The 24,487-nt window shown below is 38.7% G+C and overlaps 2 protein-coding genes across 4 annotated transcripts in view; both read left to right on the top strand.

The window, feature by feature from the left end:
* Positions 1 to 1,263, top strand: part of cad (carbamoyl-phosphate synthetase 2, aspartate transcarbamylase, and dihydroorotase) — a 57,198-nt gene extending 55,935 nt beyond the window's left edge. Inside the window, exons 43-44 of the mRNA XM_012882551.3 lie at positions 197 to 291; positions 378 to 1,263. Of these exons, the coding sequence (XP_012738005.2) occupies positions 197 to 291; positions 378 to 477 (195 nt within the window). The 3' untranslated portion in view covers positions 478 to 1,263. The remainder of the gene's footprint in view (positions 1 to 196; positions 292 to 377) is intronic.
* Positions 1,264 to 3,897: 2,634 nt separating this feature from the next.
* On the top strand, positions 3,898 to 23,596 carry dnajc5ga (DnaJ (Hsp40) homolog, subfamily C, member 5 gamma a). Of its 3 annotated transcripts, none has more exons than XM_036147182.1 (7): positions 3,898 to 4,088; positions 13,441 to 13,568; positions 14,949 to 15,162; positions 17,134 to 17,290; positions 18,690 to 18,752; positions 19,390 to 19,433; positions 22,439 to 23,596. In XM_036147182.1, exons 2-6 carry the CDS (start codon positions 13,450 to 13,452, stop codon positions 19,395 to 19,397), a joined length of 561 nt encoding a protein of 186 aa, XP_036003075.1. In that variant the 5' UTR covers positions 3,898 to 4,088; positions 13,441 to 13,449; the 3' UTR covers positions 19,398 to 19,433; positions 22,439 to 23,596. The 3 variants fall into 3 exon arrangements, with proteins under 3 accessions (XP_036003075.1, XP_036003074.1, XP_036003076.1); XM_036147181.1 differs by having other exon boundaries at positions 18,690 to 18,868; XM_036147183.1 differs by lacking the exon at positions 18,690 to 18,752.
* The last annotated feature ends 891 nt before the right edge of the window (positions 23,597 to 24,487 follow it).

The following is a 24,487-nucleotide window of genomic DNA, read 5'->3' as shown; positions in this document are numbered from 1 at the left end:
ACGTTTTCACACAGCCAGAAAACTGCTTGTTGTTGCAACCAAATCCTGTGGGATTCTGTGAGAGTAGGGAGGAGCAAGATGGCGGCCAGTGACTTCAGTTTTTCGGCAAAATCAGCACTCCAGTGTATTATATAGCTCAGTGAGCAGGACGTATAAAAATCCTTCATTGATGGTGTTTTTTTTTTTTTTTTCTCAGTGTTTTGGTCAGTTCATCCTCACGCCTCACATCATGACTGTTGCCAAAAAGAAAATGGTGGTGATGCATCCTCTGCCCAGGGTCAACGAAATCAGGTGACTTCCTTTTTTCATCATGTTCTTAATCACGTTTCCAAAGCAAAGCTTTCAGGAGTAACTTGCCTTTCCTTCTGTCTCGTCAGCGCGGAGGTGGACACGGACCCCAGAGCTGCATATTTCCGTCAGGCTGAGAACGGCATGTACATCAGAATGGCCCTGCTGGCCACCGTACTTGGCAGATAAATCCATCCTTTTGTTTTTTTTTTTTGTTTTTTTTGTAGCACAACTGGTCAAATTTGGAAGAGCTGCAATGCAATATTACCATGTTATTTCCAGACAATCTGTGAAGATTTAAAAGATGACTGGAGATGGACTGGAGAACCATGTTTTAGATTAGAATTTCATATTTCGTCTCTATGATGCTGCTTTAAATGTCCCACTGATACTTTTCACCTTTTGGTTTAAGAAAAGCGGTTTGTTTTTTTTTGTTTTTTTTGTCCCCAACATTTCTCATAAAGATACTTTAGTGATTTTTGTTTCGTTTAGCCTTTTTGTGGACCAGGTCGGGGCTGTTAAAGGAAGCTATGAGGGCATTCAAATTATTTTTTTATGCATATGAAATGTATGTTCTGTCGGCTGGAGGAAAACTTTTGCCCCCTTTTTTTTTCTTTACTTTTGCCAAGAAAAGATTTGTATGACCCCCTAGGATGTTAACAAGGGAAGCCCATCTCTTTAAATCTTTAGGTTATAATATTACCGGTTCTGCCGTGGCCAATGTCAGCACCAGAAATAGTTGTGGAAAAATGTGTATTTTTCACTGGAATATTCCTTAAACATACAGCATCAATAAAAATAAAAGCACACAGGTGTTCTTCTACCCTTGCCTGTGTTTATGGTTATTTACTGCATTTGTCAACGCTCTCTTGGACTGTAACCGTTTAGAGAACAACTTTTCTTAGTCCACACGGTGACGTAAGTTGAGTGTTGAAGAACTTGAAATGCGGAAAATAAAGAGATTTTTCCAAAGCATCACTATGTTGAAGTGAATCTGTCATAGATGCTTGAATGACAAACATAATTTTAACTATGTATATATGTTTAAATGGTAGAAAATGTAGAAAACGTCTGGATCAAGATTTGATATCACAAACTATGCATATTATATAGAGCCAAATATTCTAACAAAAATAAACTTTTTTTTTTTCTTTTCATGATAGTAAAAAGAAAAAAAACACACAGAAATTCAGTTTCATCCTTAGACCTGCTTTGTAAAATTGTAAGAAAGAAATGCTGATAGGAGCCAGAGTCTAGGTCTGGTGAAATTGCTGTTAGTGTTAAAGTGCAAAATTAGAGTTCTAAATATAAATCTTTGTTTTTAAAACTAATGAAAGCAGCTGTGTCACTGGTTAGGCAAAATGAAGACCTTTCCAATGAGATCAACTTAATCTAGTACAGGGGTATTAGAGGAGGTACCAACCGTTTTGAAACTGAGAGCTTCTTCATTGCTACTGTGTCATACTACCTGTACTGTAAAATAAATAAATCTATGTAACTACAACTATGATTGAAAAGGAAGAGCAACAGAATAAAATATTATAAATGCAGGTCATCGGAGGGTTGTGCTATTTTTCTAACAGGCTTGAGGGTGCCACATATGGTCCTTGGGGGCTACCTGGTGCTCACCACAGGCACCGTGTTGGTGACGCCTGATCTAGTATATATATTCTAATTGTGATCAATGGTAAATAAGGAATCATAATGGCAATTTGGGGTACTCTACTTTTTATTTTATTTTATTAGTCAACATTAAAAAAATAATTAAATGACAAATTTTTAAACTTTTGTGATTCTTGCTTATTGTTTCCCAGATTTATTTTTTGTGTGCAGTTAAAACATTTAAAAAGGTCACCAAATAGAAACATTTGTATTTGCAAATAATCATGTAATAGGAAACCTATTTTGTTAGTGGTTTGCAAATAAAAGGATTTACTATTTGTTGTAGTTTCCAGGACAAAAGAGTCACAGGCATAGACATAATATAAGAGTAGACCCGTCATTGGGCGGGTTCTGCCTATGCTGCGATGCGTCAGAGCGTCCGCCATGTTAAATGTGGCAAATCGGCAGTTACTCAGTCACTTAAACAGTATCAGAGGGACTTTAATCTCTATATATACTTTGTATTCGTAATATTTTTATTTTTGCAATATTACAAGTTTATTTTCGTATCCCTTTAGCATCATTCTCCTGAATTTATTTTCGTAAAGAATAAAAATAATTAAAATAATCTAACCTGGCCCTATTACTCCAGGAGTAATAATTCTGCAAACTGTGAACATTCTGGAAATGTTCGCTCTTAATTCTCAATATATGACGTTTTTCTCATAACATCACTTTTGTGTTTTTTTTACTTTATTGTCCTAGGTCCTTTTTTCTCATATTAGTAATTTTACCTCTTTAATACTCCCCCAAAAAGTCTGTTCCTAAAGTTTCACATGTGACACGGTTTAATGAAATAATGAAGACCACAATGTTTAGATTTAACAAATTGATCCTTATATTCATAACACATACACATATACACACACAAATATATATATACATACACACACACACACACACACACACACACACACATATATATATATATATATATATATATATATATATATATATATATATATATATATATATATATATATATATATATATATATAAAATCACACACCTATTTATTTGACTTATTTATAATACTTGAAAATCTATATATGCACATCTATGTCTAAATACAGTAGTCTGTACTGTATGCAAACTAAAAACCTTGAAAAAGAATTGTCTTGCACAGCTTTTTTTCTAGTGTTGCCACTCTGCAGCTTTAGTGTGTCCAGTTTTGCAACATGGTGCAGCCTTAGTTTATAGAAGGCAGATACAAGTAGTGAAATCAGCCAGAATACTTTTCCATGCAGCACAGGAATGAAGCATCTTCTCTGATCCACGCTCACCACAACAGAATTAAACTTTTTTCTGCCACATGCAATATGGCGGTGACGTTGACGTGCGAACCTGCGTATATGATGTCTATGGTAACAGGGACATAAGAAAAATAGCTAAAGGTCAAATTAGTTTGTTTATTTTTAAACTTTTTCCAAAAAATATTTAAAAAATGGCAAAGCTCTATTGCTAACAACTCAAGGGCTTGGAAACAACACTGAACAACTGTGAATTTATTTATTTATACCCAATGCTCGCACCTGTAGCAACAGTTATGGCAGAAATCAACGTGTTAATGTGTTTGAGATCTTTTTATAACGTATCGAGCCTCTGAACCAACAATGGAGCTCTTAAAACTGTTGGGGGAAAGAACTTAACTCATTGTAAGCCACAGCTGTTGACTATGAGTCAGCAGGAAAATAAAAAAACTTGTAACCCTTTTTTAACAAATAACTTCATTCAAAAGCTGAGCTTCTGTTATGTGTGCAGATTAATACTAGACATATCTATTTAAAATTACTTTAAATAAATCCTTCAATTTATATATAAAATCGCATAATTAGCGTTATATTTAAAAAAAATTGTCCACATAAAGTATTATTTTTTTTTATCCATGATCAACGTTTTTCCCGATAAGCGGATTTGGGCCTTGAACGCATCATCGTGGCTCCTCATCCTTTATTTCCTGGAAGGAGGAGCGACCCGGCAAGCAAGCAGGCAGGCAGGTAGCGGTCTGTCACTGCCTCGTTACCGGAATAACGGAAGCTCGTTTCTGACCCGTTAACCGCCGTCTGAGCCATCAAACCGGATGCCTCTATGGTCCAGTTAACCGGACAGCGGGATACACGGTGTTCAGTTTACTCAAGGTGAGGCTCTTTCTGCCCGGACGCTCGCTACTAGCTAGCTTAGCGTTAGCTAACGGCTCAAACTAGCGCAGCTTAAATGGACTAATACGGGTTGAAATGTGCTTATTTTATTTATTTATTTTTGTTACTGAATTGTAATTGTTTTTGTTTAAAAAAAATGACGTATAATATCCGTAGAGTTTGTGTGGGCGTTTTGGAGTTACGGCTGGAGTTAGCGTAACGAAACCCGGCGGAAATATTGGGGAGGAGGGGGGAAAGAAATGAGTAGAAACGGCTGCTGAGGTTAAAAGAAAAAAAAAATGGTTCCTGTTATGAATGAGGAGGTGTAAAATGGAAAGGAGTTATCCCCTTTGCAGGGAGGGGTGGTGGTGGGATTAGGAAAGGATTAGAGCTCCGCAAGGACAACCAGACGGGAACCGAGCGGCGTTTCTTCCCTCATTATCCCCCCAAACAGCACCCAGGACTTAAATAATGTCTGCTCGCTAAGAGCACACTGCCTCTGAGCACAATGTGTGGGAATCGAGCTCACAACCTCTCAAACCTTCAAAGGATTTGGAGAACCGATCTTTATTTCTTCCACGTCTATAATAACATTGAGGATTATAAATCTTTGCGTAACGATTTGGACACATGAAGCTTTGTTTCTGTAGCTGTTGCAGAGCCATCTTTATATTAAGTAATCTAAGTATATATAAGTAATATCATTTTATTTATTCTTTACAATTTGGCGCATTGAGGAGGCTAGCGTTTTTATTTTGGTCAAGTTGTACAGAATAAAAAGGTGTGTTTAGTGTTTTCTGTTGCTTGAAAATAATAGTTTTTATTTAAAAGTGCCTTTAAAAATAGTATTGCAAGTTATTTAAATTTGTTTTAGGCTGTGCAGGGGGTAAAATAAATAGTCTGGGTAGCAGCTGATTACTTTACTTTGACCCTTGAAAGCCTGTGTGAGACTTACGGGGCCATTAATGACGGTTTATTCACATCAATAAAAACCAATTGTTTGGATTCTAAACTAACTTTCCCAGAGTGATTAGTAAAGCAAATATTTGGCGAACAATAGATCTTTTTCACAGTTTCTTTTGTTGTTTTTGGCGAGGAATAATATAGAAGTAAGCAACCCGATACAAGGACTAAAAACGGCTTTAAATCAGGAAGCAAGATCCGGAACCAAGGCCTCTTCTAAGCATTACGGACCCAGATGTTAACTATTAGGTCTTCAGGATAAGCCTCAGCACTTCAGAGGACCTGAAGCCTTTTAAGTTTTAAATATGTTAAAGGAAAAAACGTGTTTCTGCCATGGGAGTGGACAAAGAGCTCCAAAACGGGCCAAAAGGGTTTGCACGGCAGGGAAAATCGTCCACGTTTGTTCTTGATTTCTTTTGTTTTATTCCTGGTTGTCTGCAGAGCTCGACGATGTGTGGGGAAATTATTTAAAACTCAGTAACCCCCGTGCGTTACAGCGGGAAAACAAAGAAAGACCAAGGTCTGCAAACTTTTTACAGTAAATATGTTCCAAAGGCGGCTTCAGTAGCTGTGGTTCTGTCACATAACTCTTTTTTTTTAAACTTTAAATAAAGGCTAAAATCCCTTTATTAACCACAACGCTGCAGGTAATTGCACGATGAATTGCCAAGTAAACAACACAGCGTTAAATTTAAAATTAAAAGGCAGAAACGGGCTATTATAAATGAAGATGGGTAAGGAATAGGTGTGCGGGGGAAATGCTCTGAAAAAAGATTTAAAAGGCCCGGAAAACAAGTCTATGGACATTTGTGCTTAAATAAACGTCTTTGTTTACTCAGGGTTAGGTTTTAATCCCGGCCTGAATCTGATCTTCAGTAAAGATAACTTCCTTTTGTCTTTGGTGTCTTATTCCCTCTAAACAAAGACAAACTTTTGAAGCTCACCGTTCCAAACTAAATTAGTGAGCCGTGTGGATTTGTCACAGTTCTGGTGATGAAAATCATTCAGAACGTAGGAACTTGCAGACAAAGCGTCGGCATCTTTAACAGAACTCCATGTAAAGGACCGCGGGGCTTACGTAACGTAATCTGCTCATTTCTAGATTGATTTATTCGGCGGACATCATTCACCTGACTTCAACCCGGCTATCTTGGCCCAGTTATCCGCCAACAGAACCCCGCCCGCCTCTCCGTCTCCCATTGTTCTCGGTTCTCTTTGACCCAAATCTGTGTCCGAATGCATCCTGCTTTTCTTTAATATTGCCATATAGCACAATTCATGCTCTCTTGTTTGTTTTTTAAGAGGTTTTCCTGCAGGTCAGAGGCTGCAGTCCGTCGTCCCGTTGAACAATGCGGCCGTTTATTAACCGGAGCGTCTTTATTTTCCCATCAGTTTCGCTAAACTGCGTCATATTTTGATGCATCTTTATTCGTGTTTTCCAGTTCAGCTTCTTTTAGGAGGAGTAAATTGGCGGCTTCTCGTTGGGTTTTCTACCTTTTTTTCAGATTTCGTTTATAAAAGCGTCGTTTGGCTCAAATGAAAGAGGAATAGTTTAAGCTGCATGTTTAGGTTTTTAGCAGCTCTTTAGCCCTGGTGTAAATGTCCAGGTTAGTTTAAGGCTGCAGCGGTTGTTGGTTTCACGCTCGGTTTGTTTTTACCTTCGTTTTGCCCGGAGCTGCTTGCTGGAGCTCTGCCAGAGATATTTTTAACATTCGTGATCGTTTATTTTTGTACCAAGTGTTGGGAGCTGTCTTAAGATGCTGTTTTGCCAGACTACGATCTCAATAAGAGCTGCTGGCTGCGGCCTTCACATGATTCCTCCCTCAGTTGGTGTCTTTGAAGAGAAGCTTTTGAGTTGGCAGCAAACCAATAACAGATGCTCTTAGGCTTCTCTGCTATTAATAGCCTTTTTAAACTCTTTTTGTTCCTTCAGGGAACATATAATCAAGTGATTTTGATAAAAAAAAATCACCATGGATTGTATTTTTCGCACTATAAGGCACACTTAATCCTTAAATTCTTTAAAAAATGTACGAGGCGCCTTATATATGATTACCATTGTGCTTACTGACTGACTTTATGTGGTACAATGCACTCAAAAATCTGACTCTGGTTAGCAATAATACATTTTTTCCCTTGAATTGAGAAGTTAAATAAGACGATTTTCCAATGGAATGAGTATTTTTACCCCTAAAATAAGATAATTTGATGTCCACTTAAAATAAGATGGAGATGAGTTGCTCTTATTTTAAGTGCAAAAATCTTATTCCTTGGGCAGATAATCTTATTTACCTGCTGAAATCAAGGACAAATACACTAATTTCAAGAAATCTTTACTTGCACATGTGGGAAAAATACACTGCAAAAAGGGAACTAAAAGTAAGTGAAACTTTCTTGAAATCATTGTATTTTTCCTTGATTTGAGCAGGTAAATAAGACTATTTGCCAATGGAATAAGATTTTTGCACTTAAAATAGGAACAAATCATGTCTAAAATAAGATAATCAGTTTTCCTGCACTTGAAATAAGATGATGGAGATGAATTGTTCTTATTTTAAGTGCAAAAATCTTATTCCATTGGCAAATAGTCTTATTTACCTGCTCTAATCAAGGTAAAATACAATCATTTCAAGAAAATTTCACTTACTTTTAGTTCCCTTTTTGCAGTGTATTCTTCCCACATGCCTTACATGTGTTTTATCTCCAAGCAGGATGTTAAGATATTAAGTGATTCCAGGGACTGTAAGGATGAATAAATATTTTGATGTGTGCAGATTTGCTTTTTTTGTGCAACAAAATGTGGAAAAACCATAGAAAGGTTGAACTAGAAACGCTTCACATCAGTATTATAACCAAAGCAGCATTACAGACGTGTTTAAAAGTCCTGAATCCTAAAGATTGAAGTCGCTCCATTAAGCTAATTAAGCTAATGGACCCGGCTCAGCAATACCCCATCCATGGGTTTAGCGGGGCGGTCGCCTCCTTTATCAGAAATGTTTCTGTTCCTTCTCTGGATGTCGTGTAGAAAGACCTCCGGTGAGCTTCACGTCGGCCATCTTGGCTCCGGCAGGAACGCCATCTGGACCCGTGGCGCGCTCCAACATTTCTGGACAAACGCGTCTGCTGCGGCTCGCTTCGTTGCTGCTGTGGTCGGACGGCTGATTGAAAGCACGCCGCTGCCTCGGTTTTTCCCAAACATCAGCCAATGTGAAATGTGCGTTCACGACGAAGCGTAAATCCGTCTGCTTGATTAAAGCGTTTCAGCTCCGGTGAGCTGGAACGCATCTACACTGTCAACAACATATGCTCCTGTCAGCTTTTCCCCCCCCCGCCGTCCAGATCTGACACACGTTATGTTTTCATGTGTGAACTTTACATTTTAGGAGAGGAAATCCTAAGTTTTCAATCCTAATATAGGTATATGCTTATAAACTGAAGTTATTGTGGTCTATCTATGTATTAAAATGTTAACCTTTCATTTTTAACAAACAAAAAGTACTTTATGAGCTGTTTGCATCGTCGCCCCACCTTAGTTCTGCACTACAAAAAGAGAACTAAAAATAAGTGATATTTTCTTGAAATGTATGTATTTGTCCTTGATTTGAGCAGGTAAATAAGATGATCTGCCAATGGAATGAGTATTTTGACCCCTAAAATAAGATAATTAGATAAATTACACTTGAAATAAGATGACCGAGATGAGTTGTTCCTATTTTAGCTGCAAAAATCTTATTCCATTGACAGATAATCTTATTTACCTGCTCAAATCAAGGAAAAAACACACTGATTTTAAGAAAATCTTGCTTATTTTTAGTTCAGTTTTTGCAGTGTGAATGTATAAAAGTGTGACCTGTTGTGGTTCGTAAATGTTGAAGGATAAGTCTGACCGTGACGTTCTGCTGTCATCCTGGGGTTCCTCTGAGGCGTTCTCTGGTCTCTGGTCCCAGTGACCCATTTTAAGAGTCAGCGAGAGAAAGTGCCATCTGGTGCAGTTGTGAAAGGAATGTAAGCATCGCGGGAATCTTAACTAATTAGATGAGGGCCAATAGAAGCAAAGCTGCTTTTGGACTCATTCAGAGGATTTTCCCAGGAAACGTGCAACAGAGCTTATTACTCAAACACTGCTGGATTATTGTCGTCCTCTGCACTTTCTCTGTGAAACACTTTCCAAAGCTGGGAGTTTAATGCTAGTCAAAACGCTGTAATGTGCAGCCAAACACATTAATCTAATGTAATAAAGCTCCTGTTGCAGGCGTAATTGTCTCAGACAAATGGATGCCTTATTTTGATTTTATAAACGGGTTTTGGGGAAGAACTCTGGGCTAAACGGCAGTAGATAAATGCAGATTGTCTTTTGCAAACATGCAATCAATTGTTTAAACAAATTTACTATGACAAGTTACTTTTTTATCGTTTTCCGTTGCTTGGAATTGAAACGTGATGCAGTTTGCAAAAAATATTTTAGCATTGCTAGTACACACATTAAAAAATGTAAAAAGCTGCTATGCAGTTTTCCTGCTGTTTGATTAAACAGGCAGAAATCCTGCAAACATTCATTTATGTTATAGGAGCTATAAGTAAGATATTTATAGTAAAATCAACCTAAATTGTTTTCATTTCTCACCTAAGATAGAAGTAACATTCCTTATAAACCACCAGTCCTCTCCATCAACAATGTCTTGGTCGTGTTTTTCTCCTTTCAAACCTAGAGGTACGGTCCAGAACTACTTCTGTTCAGAGTGTAGCCCATGTTTACTTCCTGGTTCCTCAGCCAATCACATCAGAGTTCCCAGGGTTCCTCAAACAGCATTTGGTATTTTATCTTGGGAAAAGAGCAGCAGCCTGTAAGCATTGAAGCCAGTAAGAGAAGTGGACCAGAAATGGAGCAGAATATAACATCATATGTCCTGAGGAAGTAAAAATTCACAACAGCAACATATCGTTTAAAAAAACGGCATATTAGATTGTTGTGATCGGGAAGCTGTTGTACCGATTTGAGCCACAAGGTGTCAGTATTACTTATAGCTCCTTTAAAGTAAATCCGTATGGTCGCCTTTTTAAATAAATAAAAAAAAATCATTGCAGTTTTTCATGCTTGACATTTAAATCTATAATATTTTCATATTGTACTAAATTAGCTATGTAAGCTATAAAGAGGCTTAACCAGTTAAAGTATAATTGAATTATTATGAGAGAAGCTTGGGCAACTTTACAAAGAGCATGTAGAGTTATGATGCAGAACGCCTCTCATTCTGATTAAACCGAGGCTGTATTTAAACTCCAGCTGAGGGGCGATGGAGTGGCATTTCTGTTAAGCAGCTTACTGAATGTTAATGGTGGATAACGCGTCCAAACTACCAGCTAATATCATAATATGCTGTTTTACTCTAAAGAGCAGAACGTAAAGATGACATTCAGCAAGAAGCGTTTATCTACTAAATGTAGCAGCTGCTTATTCTACATCTGTATCAGAATAATGTAGGTTTTATATCGCATTAATATAGTGGTGGATAATAAATCAATATTAATATGCGGAATATAACTATTGAAAAAAGGTGGTATGACATTTCCTGTATTTCAGTATACATTATGGTTTATGAGTACAGCATTTGTTACTGACTGACGTTCTGGGTTTTATGGTGTTTTGCGTTTTTTAAAGCAAATATTTCTAAAATATATTGGAGGAGTTTGTAAACATGGCAAAATGTCATCAGTTTGCAGTCGTTCTGAGGCTTTTTATTTAGTTTATATGGATATCGTGATTTATATCGTATCGACTGAAATTAAGAAATGTATAAAAGTTTTGGCCACATCGTCCAGCCCTACGCTAGCATAGCTGTAATAATGTTTTATGTTGCAACAGTAGGAATAATTATTCTAATAGATTAATTTTTTTTTTTTTTTACATAATTTAAAACGTTTTATTATAGCATGAAACCCTGGTATTTTTCCTTATGTTCATTATAGAAGCAGAAGCTCATACCTGCCCTAGAAATTCAAATGCAAATACAGTATTTGGTTCGTCACAATACCAAAATTTTAAACTCAATAACAATACCCAGGAAAATGTTTGATGCTTGATACCATTTTCTATAACTTGCCAATTTTATAAAAAAAAGAAAAAAGTAATTAAAGGCATAAAAAATATTTTATTAACATGAAAAACACATTTTCTATCTCGGCATGGAACTTGCTTTCTTGACACAGATGCCAGTTAATAAATGTGCAAATAAATCCAAAATAACTCAAATATGAGGCAATTTGAACATGTTTGAAGATGGTCTGAGGTATTATTCTTTAAAAGTGCAACTAATCCAGAAAGTATCCCTGAAGTGGTTTGGTGAAGGAAGAACATATCAAATCTTTTGGACTATAAGGCTCGCTTAAAATCCTTAAACTTTCTCAATAATTAATGGTGCACCATATGGTCCGAAAAATACGGTACTGTGGATTGAGCTGCATGAGAAGTTGTTGGAACCCAGATGTTTCCTCCTATGCTAAAATGTTTAGCATCAATACTGCGCCACATTAGTATTGTATCCGGATACACACTGCAAAAATAGACCTAAAAATAAGAATTTTCTTTCTTGAAATTAAAGTATTTTTCCTTGATTTGAGCAGGTAAATAGGACTATTTGCCAATGGAATAAGATTTTTGTACTTAAAATAGGAACAATTCATCTCCATCTTCTTATTTCAAGAGCAGTATATCTAATTATCTTATTTTAGGGGTAAAAATACTCATTCCATTGGCAAATAGTCTTATTTACCTGCTCAAATCAAGGGCATATACATTAATTTCAAGAAAATTTTACTTATTTTTAGTTCTTTTTGCACTGCAGAGTGTCAAAAATATCGATACTCTGAAAAGTATCAATATTTTTGACAACCCTGGTCAGTAAAGAGTTGATAATGCCAACATTTCCTTTTATTTATAGCATCTTTTATCTGTTATTGACTAAGTTCATGTGACGCTCTAATGCTTACAGCCTCCATTTCTATTAGTTATTGTCTAAGATGACTCTGATTGATTATTTACATGTAATAAATATCCGATCGTTTGCTTTTTATTTGGCAGAGGAGGATATTCTGCCTGGAGATGAACATTTTCCTCTGCCAGCTTCTTTAGGACCATTTATTTTTATTATTTATTTATTATTTCTCTTGTAGCTGTGTGGCGGTATGAGTGGTTTTGTTGCTTCATGAAGCTCTCCAGCCCCGAACGGCCCTCTCTGACGTAGACTTGGACGCATAATCTGTTAGATCAGCAAAATGTAATCTTCTTTAGTCAACGACCGCTGTGGCATTATTTGCGCGGCTGAGTAATAGACGTGCTGGTTTGTACCGCTGCCACGGTTCACCAGGAATCCCTCTGTTGTGCCGCCGATCAGTAAAAAGTCCTCCTGTCTGTGTTCTAGTTAAATGATGACGCTTTGACAGACGATGGATGCATTTATTTATTTATTTTATCTCTGTAACTTGATGAATGTAACAAAAACTAATCATTATTTTTTTTTAATTGTTTCTGTAATGAAGAATCTAATGTCTGGCTCCTCACCAATTCATCCCCATTTGCTCCAGCCTTCTTCCTTTTTTTTATTTATTTTTTTTTAACCATTATATGTGACTATATTTCTCATAAAAAAGCTCAAATCTCACTTGTGTTTAACTGAAATTATGTTTTTCTCAGTGCCTTTGATCTCTGAACACCAGGCAGCTGCAGCTAATGGCTCCTTTTAATCTATTTATTCTTATAATGATTATTTTCTGTAAGCGTGAATGTGTTTTTTCTCTGGAACGTCCTGATTGGTGGAGCCTGGACTAATCAGACTTTTTTAAAAACGTGTTTTTGGGCCTGTTATGTGTTTGTTTCTACAATCATCTCACTGTGAAGCACGGCCATGAATTTTGAGCCCAAACAGCTCACATCTATTTGGGTTATTGGCCTTTTATTAAGAGCTTTGATTAAATTAGAGAACTGCTGTAAACCATTAGCTGAAAAGCAGATAAACGCTAAATTATAATAAATGTGAACCCGGCGCCTCCTTCATACGTTTACAGGCTGCAAAGTGACCAGCAGCCTGTAAACCTCCTCTGGTTTTTATGAGAAAGAGCCAGAATAAAGATGATTTAACATGACAATAACTCAATATTAAACTTGTAGCTAAACAGTGAAGCAACAAAATAAGTTAAAAGGGAAGCATGAATTCTCAGAATGACATAAAAATGAGGTGTTTCACATTTAAAATCCTCTTTTTTTTAATAAAAATTATTGCAGCTCCTCTCATTTCACAGCATTTGAATAAGGAATCACTTCCATAAAAGTGATTTATGGAAGTGTTTTTACGTTCCCTGTTTCCTGTAATGCGGTCCATGTGTTTTTATGCAGAGGTGAGCCATGGCTGAACAGACTTCTGCCCGACCCCAGAGGAAGATGTCCACCTCCGGGGAGAGCGTGTACAAGGTCCTAGGCCTGGAGAAAGGAGCGTCGGCCGAGGAGATTAAGAAGGCGTACAGGTGAACCTGCGCTAATCTGAACAAATTACCTGTTTTTACAGAGTCTCCGCTGTTCGTTTTCAAAGGTTTGGTTTCTGCCGGGTCGTAGTAGTTCCTTAAACTCAATGATAAATGTTTCTCATCGTAGGTTTTCTGCTTCTGCCACATTTAGGTGCCTGTTTCTGTCACCTCATAAAAGGGGGAATGATTTTGTTTTATTTGTTTAAAGAATGCATTTCCTTTCTTATGGGGAGTTCATTTGTTGCGTTATCCAGCTTCAATAGAATAAAAAGTAAAATGTCCCTCAGTGAGGAAACGGCAGCAGTGTGAAAGGCAAGCCTGCAGGTTCATACCACTGAGCTATATTATACACTGGAGTGCTAATAGCCGCTCTTAGAATGAGTCACTTTGAAGCCACCAGCCGCCATATTGGTACTCCCTATTTCCCCCAGTAACTAGGGAATATGTGCGCTACAGCATCGAATAACGAGGATTTTCTCATGTTCAGGGGGGGCTTAAGACTTTTAAAATGTCAAATGCCATATACTTTTATGTTATGTTCTAAAACTATCAAGTACTGAGAAAGACGTGCTGAAATATTTTGCACTTAAATATATATATATAACATTTATCAATATATAAATAACAATATACAAAAACATATATTTACATATATGTATACATATATACATATATACATGTACAAATATTTATATATATACATATATGTATATTTAATATGAATAACATGTAAAATATTTCAGCACCTAATTTCCTAGTAGTTGATAGTGTTAGTACATCCACAGACTGTAGAATTACCTGTGAAACGTTTTCACTCAGCCAGAAAACTGCTTGTTGTTGCAACCAAATCCTATGGGATTCTGTGAGAGTAGGGAGTAGCAAGATGGCGGCCAGTGACTTCAGTTTTTCAGCAAAATCAGCACTCCAGTGTATTATATAGCTCAGTGGTTCATACAATGTCAATTATGGTAACAAAATACTGTAATAATTAAACACACCTAATAAAATCAAACACGAATATTACTAGTGGTCACATGTTTTATTTTAAGACATAAAGAATAAATACATTTTAAATATGACCAAATCTCTCTGGGGTTGCATGAGGTTTTAACGACAACACATCTTAATATTTTATCTCCATTTGGGCGTTAAAGTGCAAAACTCTCCTACTAAAATAAGTTATTTATTTATTAAACTGATCTTTAACACATTATTAAGATGAAAATGTGTGCGAGGAGTTTAAATTTGTGGGGGTTGTGGTTAGTCGTGAAGAAGTAAGCAGCGATGGACATCTGTGCTTTTATAAAAATAAAAACGAAACGTTATTTCAGAGTCAGTCTGAGCCTCTGACCGTCTCTGGATCGTCTCCTCTCTGTTTAGAAAACTGGCGCTGAAGTACCACCCGGACAAGAACCCGGACAACCCAGACGCGGCGGAGAAGTTTAAGGAGATCAACAACGCCAACTCCATTCTGAACGATGACAACAAGCGAAGGATTTACGACGAGTACGGCTCCATGGGCCTTTACGTCTCCGAACAGTTCGGAGAGGAGAGCGTCAAATATTACTTCCTCATGTCCAAATGGTGGTTTAAGGTCAGTGGCGTCGTTTTCTCTGGTCACAGCTGAAATAGATGCACGTTAGAACCTAGACGGTATAGACGGCTTGTTAAAGGTGAATATTAATAATTACTATTCTGAATATACTAAAAAAATAATAAAAAGAACTCTGGGATTATTAAAGTATTTCTGATTCTGATTAAGAATATTCAGGTAAGTTTTATCCATGCGGTGACACAAAATTTGAAGTTACAAACATCCAAAGATGGTATTTTTAGTTTAGTTTCTGTAGTGAAAAAAGATCATATTTCATTTGGTTCTGGAATATAGGTCTGGGCGATAAATCGATTAATTCGAATTTACAATTCTTTAAGATTTCATTTTTGGAAAATCTGGATTTTATTTTGCCAATACACTCATTGGGTTTCCATGAAGAGAACAGCATGTGATGCTGAATATATGTTTAGGAAAATGTATTGTCAAAATATTGTTAAGTGGAAACTTTTTTTTACCATAATACGAGGTACTTCATTTAGTTATTTCCTTTTTTTTTTTAAACTTAGTTTGAAGTTCACAAGTGCAGTGAAGCCTGTTCTTAGCTCAATGTGTAATACCACTAGCAGCAAATGTTTTGTTATATTTTCATTGTTTATAATGGCACGGCTGCCATCTTGTTTTACAAGCATGTTTCACAGCTTGTTTTTAGTTGCACTTTGAATTCAGGTCAACTCCCAGACAAAATGCTTGACATAAAAGCAAGGTTTTAAAATAATTTCTTTAATTTCTTTTTATGAAACAAAAAGAAACAAAAAAAATCGATTAATCGGATTTGGTATGATAAAATCGGAGATTTATTTTTTTAATCCATATCGCCCAGCCCTACTGGAATAAAATAAAGTTTGGTTCACACGGCCGGATTGTCGAAGCCTGAGAGACGCGTAACGATAAAGAAACACAAGATAAAACGGGTTTGGTCGTAGAGCGTGTGGCGTCCACTCAGACAGCTTTAGATCATTCAGATGTCAGACGGCAAATCGTGCGAATCCTCTCCAGATAAAACGTGAGTTCAGAGTAAATAAACATGGATGATGGGGGAGAATAATGCTAAAAAAAAACCTAACAGAAAGAAAAGTCGTTGGTTAAGGAAGTGGAGGCAACGTGGCTGGAGTCTCTACGCCTGCTGCGCTGATATAAGGAGCTGATTTGTTTTTTTTCTCTCGGTGAATCCCTCACCGCACTTTCTGATTGGCTGAACGTCACATTCAGCTCGTTTGTCTTCAGGAGGACGGTCCAACATGCTGAACGTCCCCGATTTGAGGTCGGAGCGGTCCTGACGTTCCACCGACCCGACCGCTCTTAACTCACCACACAGCAGGAAAATGTCCTAAGATTATCTTAAGAGATGCAGCGATAATCAGCGTCTCTGGGAAGGAGGAGATCTGGGCAAAAATCAGGCTAAATTTTATTAAATTAACAAACCTGCGACACAGTGATTATCCTTCTGTGTTTTATCAGTTATTGGTGATTTATTTTTAAATAATTAGGCAAATGTAGCTCATATTTAAGACATATATAAATGCAGAGCTGCAGTTTTTTAACTCTTGGTGCTTCTTTTGATTATTTTTGTGCAACTCAGCAGTTTCAGACTCTGTGGAAAACCCTGACGCCGTCCTCCGGTTCATCCTCGTAGACACTTGTTTTACTGCCAAAAACTTAGATTAAAGCCGCCATAGATCAGCAGCGTCTGCTCAGCGTAAAGCCGTGTAACGTAAACAGAGGCAGCCAGAGGTTATTAAGCTCTTTATTATGTCACCATAGCAGTTTGTTTCTTAAATGACAAGTTCACAGTACCTCAGTGTCCCAGCCGCTCTGCCTGTGCAGAATAACTCATAATCTGGGAGGTGGGGGGGGGATAAATCTCCAATTCACTGTCAACAGTTTAGAGATGAAGATGAAAGTGTGTGAGAGCTGAAAAGAGAAATCTGTCATGCATGCTGATCCCTGCAGAGTCTGGTGCTGTGCTGCACACTGTTCACGTGTTGCTGCTGCTGCTGCTGCTGCTGTTTCTGCTGCGGGAAGTGCAAACCCCCCGACGACGACGAGAGCTACCAGTACGTCGACCCGGAAGACCTGGAGGCTCAGATCAGAGCGGACCAGGACGGAGGTGAGCGCCCTGGGCTCCGTGTGTTTGTCTGTCTGTATTATTTATTATTTATTATCAGTATTTATTATCAGTTTAACGTACTTTGATCACTTTGTCCCATTTTCTGCACTAATAGGAGTATCAAATACACTGACATTGATTGTGGGTCATTTAAAGAGTAGTTTTGAGATCTATCTATCTATCTATCTATCTATCTATCTATCTATCTATCTATCTATCTATCTATGTATCTATGTATCTATGTATCTATCTATCTTCAAGTTTCAGTGAGTTAAGTCTTAGTGTTTGCGTGTCAGTGAACGTTAACTTTTACCAAACGATTGTTTTTTTTTTTTCTTTTTTTTTTTTCCCTGTTCAGACGAGTCAAAATCTGTCAAATCTCAGTGTTGATTTGTCAACATGCAGCCAGTGAAGCACCTTCACGATTATAACCCCCCCCTTTTTTTTTTTTTTTTTTTTTTAGACATTTATTAGAGGAAAAAAGCCCATAATGGAGAAACCTTTTATGGGAAATACCGGAGCCTTAATTGAGTACATTTGTTCAGGCCGTCGTAAGAAGCATTAATTTTTCTTTGGGGTGTAGATCAGTGGACTGAGACGGCTGATTTACTTCCTGCTGAAAGACCAAATAAAGATCCTATTTTTTTTATTTTTACCTACTAGATGTTTAGTTAAAATGTCGCGGTATAAAATATAAAAAATAAAAATGATGCTGAGCACGCCCACGAGGCTCCCAGGTCCCACAGCATCACAACTCTGCCCCCATCATAAGGGATGAAGGGCTTCTCCACAGAGAAGCTTCATCTTCATCTGATGTGTTTGCAGCTGAAAGTTTCCCCCGTGTGCTTCTTATCTGACCTTCATTTCATGTTTGTAGCGGTAGAACAGAAAAGCCGTGACCTGTCATGGCTGCCGATGCGCGTGGATGGTGTCTGGCTGCTGCTCTGCAGACCTGCTGACATCAGTTTATCAGAAGCTAAACCTTCTTTCCCGTTTGGAAGAGTAATGGGCTGCCAATAATTATGATTTTGTTCAAAACACTCCAAAACATCAATGATGGATGTTCTCAAATTATTTACCAAATAAATATGAATATTTTTTTTAGATGAGTGAGAATAATAGCAGCAGGTTATATGTTGGTTAATCACAGCTGCCAGGGTTTGATTTTCTACTGATTAAATGTGACGGTAAGTAAATAAAACTTGATGCATGAAGAACCTTTCTGAATATAAAAGAGGTTTGTTTGTTGATCTGTTTGGAAAATCTAATAAAATGTGAGTTAGCATCGGGAGTGGCTCTGGTGCTCGTATTAAACTACATTAAGCTGCTTCACTGGCTTGCATCAGCGCAGGATTAAAATGGACGCACACTTGAGGATTTTCCTGTCCCGATCCAACAGGTACGACTGTAATCATAATCCAGCCAGCATCTGATCTGGGTCCAGAAAGCCCAGCGGAGCAGAGTAAGCCCATCCCCCTGCCTCTGCCCATGCCTCCACCTGAGCCCCTGTCGCCTTCATCCGCCGACCCGCCGGGGGGAGAAAACCCCGCAGACAGCTCACAAGAGTCCAAGTGACTCGTAAGAGCCGCCTCGTCCCAATCTGTGTGTCCCCGCCGTCTTCCGTCTCTTTAATTTCTCTCCCACAAGCCCTCCTGGTTGTCCTCAGTGCTGCACGTCGCCATCTTGGCTGGCTGCTGTCACCTGGTCTCTGCTTTTTTTTACGCCCATCCGTAACAAACCGCTCCGGCTCTCCATTCGTCACGTGTTAACCACAACGCCCCTCATGTTCACGTCGACCTGCACGTCTCTTCATGCTGTCCGCTTTAACGCGTCCCCAAACCCCCCCCCAGCTGTCTCTGTGTTACGCTCCAGATGTTGTCCGGCGATCTGAAGCATGAAAAACGGCGACACGAATCACCGCCTTCTAACACGTCCATCCATTTGTCTGTTTTGTCAAATCTTTATTTATTTATTAATTAATTTATTTTCAGCAGCTGGTTTGTTTTTCTTTTTTATTTGTTTTATTTGTTATTACCTCCTTGACCTGTTCAATCGGTGCTGACATGTCAGTGATTGCGTCTTGTCGCCTTTTCTTCCAGGAAAGTGATCGTTTGTTTCAGTGTCAACTAGCTAACGCAGGAAGGTAAGACGGCGTTTCTGTTTTCCTGACTAAAACCTAGCGTGAGTCTCCTAGCCTGAGTTAGCACATCCAAATGTCTTGTCACGTTACAACCACCAACTTTAATGGAGATCGAGTTAAAGTGGATGAATCATTTCTTTGCTTCTTTTCCCAAATAAAAAAACAAAGCTTACGTTTGTAGTAGGGCTGAACAATTTTGGAAAATAATCTAATAGCGCTCCGCGAGCGATGTATTTTTAGAACCATCTAAGTGTGACGTCATATCACGTTGTCCTCCACTGTTTCACTGTACATCACACTGGATTTTACTCGCTAAAACGACTGCTTTTTCCAAATCTAAGACCATGGTTTTTAAACATTGTTGCTATGGAACGTGCAACAGTGACTCGAGGTACGCTGATAGACCGCATATGAAGGATGTTTTCTTCATTAATTTCCCGAAACTCAAGACTGCCAAGGAGAAATGTGTGTGCGATGGGTACACTTGTGCTGTCGGCCTTCACAACAGTTCAACCCGGTTAAAAGTTACTAAATTCACATACATATGCAGCAAGCGTTTTGTTGGAGGAAAGGGCACAAACGAAGAACATCCTTTATTTTTCCCCTTTATTTTTAGCGACTAGCTAAAAATAAAGGGCCTGCTACCATGATAGCATATAAGCCTAAAAAAGACCCTACTTAAATCAATTTCAAATAACACAAACATTAGACAAACAATTTGCCATGAATTTATTTTTGAATTGAAAATTACTCCGACATTGAACTGCAACATTCAATCGATTCTAAACGGTCCAGGCCACTATACTTGCCGAGCGAAATAAACCTCAACCATAAAGGGAAATGTTCTGAGATGTAACAGTTATTTTGTAGCTACCGATTGGAAAAATATACCGATTCCTGGACGGTTAGACTGACAAAACGACCGATGACGCCATGACAGCCGAGCAGGAGAAAAACATCGATTTACCGTTCGATCAACTCGGCCCGTTTTCCAGTCTTTCTAAGCCCTCGACACTCAATCCATCGTTTGAGCTGAACGTTGGTATGTTGTTCCACAGTTCTACCAGTAAAATGGGCGCCTGGACATCCTCTTGTGAAAGTTTAACAGCTGAAAAGTCGATCATATCGTTGTATGTGTTGCACGTGTAATGGCTGATGCTACATGCGCTCTGACACTGTTTGTCCTACCTTAGCGACAAGTGGCGTTGCTCATGAATATTAATGAGATGGTGACGTCACGCTCGCGGAGCGCTATTGTGATTTATTTATTTTTAATATTAATATTGCGAGAAAAAAATTTCAGTTTAATTTATCATGTCTTTTTAAACATATACAAACAACAAATCAATCTCTTTCATCGCTGTGCAGATCAGGTGCTAAAAGAGCCGCTGCGTCTCAACTCTGAGCAGAAATGATTGAGTTCTGCCTACGATAGATTTCAACCAATTGGGATTTGATTCTGACTTTTCTCTGCATTAACCACAAGCAACAAAAATGGCCTCTAGATAAAGATGTTTGTAAACAAGGACTATTTAAAACAAGAACTTTTAATGTTTTTATTAATCAGAATATTATTCAAGAGAACAGCTTTTAATTTAATTGGACATCAATCCTTGTTGAACATAAAGTGCAACCAACAAACAAGTCTATGTATTAAACTGATATGCCAGAACTTAGACTTAGACAACTTTATTTGTCATTTTGTATGTACAGAGTGCGTACAGAACGAAATTTCGTTTGCATACAGCTTGAAAATTACAGTAAGTTACATTATATTACAGGATAAAATTACAGGATAAAGTGCAGCAGTGATTCAACTTAATGCTGTGGCGAGATTCCTTTAAAGTTTCTGGTAAAACAGAATAATTATATAAACTCTAAAACAAGTTATAAAATTAGATTATCTCACTGCTGCAGCTGTCTTCCCTTCCATGTGGAGGCAAACCCACTTTAAACATTTTACTGACACCTAAAGGACGCGTCTGATTCACTAATTGTTACATGCAGACCTCTGCGATTTGGAAATTGTATTTTTTTAAATTACGATTAATATTGCAAATGCGATTAAATGTTCAGCCCTAGTTTGTATGCGGGTTTTCTCGCGTAAAGGAACTTTTATCTCCACTAGCTTCGAAAGTTTTTCTTTGCAGCGTTGCTCAGGCTCTTCCAGATCGGATTCCTTTACTTTGACTAGGCCGTCCGAACACACGAATAGGTTTTGATCTGCGTCGGTTCTGTGTCGTTCTGCTCTTGTTCTTCCGCTGCATCTACCAGGTTTCCTTCTCCTCTTGCCAGAACTTATTTCACCGTAGGGACGCCTTGTTTAGGAGGACGTTAGGTTTCATCCACCACTGCTCTGATACGTTCTTCCACATTCGCTGCATAACTAGTGGCAAATCTGACTTTGTTTGGCTTTTTTTCGTTAAGGACTTCCTCTCTGACGCTTCTTCCATTAAGGACAGATTTATGGAGGTCAGAGTCATAATTGTTCTGTCAACAGATTCTCCAACCTGTGCTGTGAACCTCTGCAACTCCTCCAGAGTTTCAGATGGGTCTGTGTGTTTATATGGATGTTTGGGTCTGCAGGGCGTCCTTCCTCGTTCCATACTCAGACCATGGACTGAAAGGAGATGGTTCTGCATTCCTAGAACCCGACCCAGCTTTAAGCTAAACCAGAACCTCCTCCCTGAACTGTCTGCTGGCTCGTTTGGACTCCATCATGCTGGTTGTTTCTGAAGGCAACGTGTTGCAGCCGATTTTATTTAGGGATGTCAGAGGAAACGAGGTTGAAGAAGAATGCTTCTAGGATGTTTAATTTGTGAAATAAAGTGTCACTTTCACTTATTATTATTATTTTGTGTTGACCCAATGATGCATATTGATGTTTGTGGTTGTAACGTGACAAAATGAGAAGATTTTGTGAGACGTGTGATATAAGTAGCTGTTTTGGGTGTTGCCTCTTTTGCTTTTTAAGCTAATTTCACCTGTTTTTATATTTTTCCTCGTAGCCTTTCGAGGCCCTGCTATGATCCAGCAACATCTGGCTGCTGTGAGCAGCCCAGAGAAAAGCCAGCCCTAAATTACCAGCCACGGCCAACCAACGACCGACCGACCGAACGAGGCCAATAACCACCAACCAGCTCCCCTCGCTCCTGGTTTCTGAAACGTTTCTGATGCTGGTTGTGACTTCACACGTGTGTTATACGCCAAACTCTCCTGTTCGTCCTGTTTCTACCTGCTAACGATGGGATCAGGGGGAGATGTGGAGGGATTGTTTATTGCTTTTCATTTTAGATACAGTTGGTCATCTGGTGGAGGACTTTTTTTATTTTTTTTACATACCCCCCCCCTCCCACATACACATTTACTTAAACTTTTAACACCTTTGGGGTAGAAGGTTGGTGGTAAATTTGATGCCAAACATCCTAGAAATTCCAGCTGCTCAGCAGAAAACGAGCCATTAAGACTTAACGAGGACGTGGAACCAGTTACGGCTGCATCGACTTCCTCCATCAGCCACCAGAACTCGCTCTTGTTACTAATGCGGGAAAGAAGAAGAAGAAGAAGAAGAAGAAGAAGAAGAAGAAGAAGAAAAAACGGCTTGTTAGCCTCCCTTAAAAAAAACTGCTGCCCTCGTCAGGATCGCCGCTACATTTCCTGGTCTGATGCTAAACGTCTGAGCCGTTATCCGGAGAAAGGAAGACCTCCGTCATCAGCATGCGCTCACCCCTTTCGTTCTTCAGCTGCACGCCTCTCCTCCGTACCGCATGGAGACCCGAACCACAGAACGCTGACAAAAACAAAACAAAAAAAACCACAAAAAACTGCTCCGCTTTCTCCTGCCTCCTCTGGTGAAACGCATCATGTGTGCGAACCCAAACCTTGCAGGCCCTGCTGGGGCTAAAGGCAGCGCCGTGTTGCTCATTGGCATGACGCAGGGGGTTGGAACCAGCATCTTTAGCGGCGGAAGGCGCTAAACTCTCTGCCAGGCGGGTCTGCCGCCGCTTCCTGTAGCTTTTTGGTCTTTGCAGGTTATGTTGTGCTCGTTGCATCCCGGCCGTGCTAAAGAGACTATCAGCGTCTGCCTGTAGTCCAGATCGAAGTGCAATCCTTCGTTTTTAATCATCTTTAATTTATGTCGTAGCTTTAAACTAGGCGTTGGGGGGGGGAAAAAGTAGGTAATCATCTATGAATTTGAAGCCTCAGCGTTTAGCGTTCTCCAGCTCACATCCTAGAGACCGGCTGGTGTCCTGCAGCTCTTAGCTTCCCCGTAAAGTCGGGCTCAAATTAACGAATTAACAAATTAACGCAGGAGTCAGGCGGTCTGAAGCGTCTGAAGGCTGCAGGACGCCGGAGGGCCGGCTCATCCATCATGTCCTGCGTTATTTGTCTCGTTTTGTTGAAAACTACCCGTCATGATTTTCAATCTCTAGACCTTTTTACCTTCTGACTTGACAGCGACAGCGGCGTGCCTTGAAGAATTAACTGTAGCAGCGATAAAGCGGATTAAGAAGTGAACGTTTGCAGTACGATCCTGGGATGCTGTGCAGAAAATAATCCGGTCTGTGAGAATTTTATAACGAGGGGGGAAAAGGCTTCATCTCATTTTTTTTTTTTTTCCCTACTAACCTTTTGGTGAATTTGCCTTTTGTTTTGGAGTTTTAAAAAATCCAAATGATCCCTTGAATATGTTTTATACGCTGACCTGATCATTCACAATTTGTTTGTTCTTTGTAGATCATCAGGCAGGGGGAAGCTCTGTTCACTGCTTAAAATGTTTTACCAAAACACTAAAGTTCTCCCGTTTAGTTAACTGGTGCTTTCTGAAGACACAGGCTGTGTAAAAGTTTTTATTTTCTTGTTTACTTAGGGTATGTGCTCCATTTCACTGCAAAAATAGAACTAAAAATAAGAATTTTTCTTGGAAGGGTGTTGTTTTTTTCCTTGATTTGAGCAGGAAAATAAGATTATTTGCCAATTGAATATCTTATTGCGCTTAAAATAAGATGATAGAGATGAATTGTTCCTATTTTAAGTGCAGTATTTCTAAGCATCTT

This window comes from Fundulus heteroclitus, chromosome 15, assembly GCF_011125445.2.
Source record: "Fundulus heteroclitus isolate FHET01 chromosome 15, MU-UCD_Fhet_4.1, whole genome shotgun sequence".
NCBI lineage: Eukaryota > Metazoa > Chordata > Actinopteri > Cyprinodontiformes > Fundulidae > Fundulus > Fundulus heteroclitus.
This window is presented reverse-complemented; position numbering and strand designations above follow the sequence as displayed.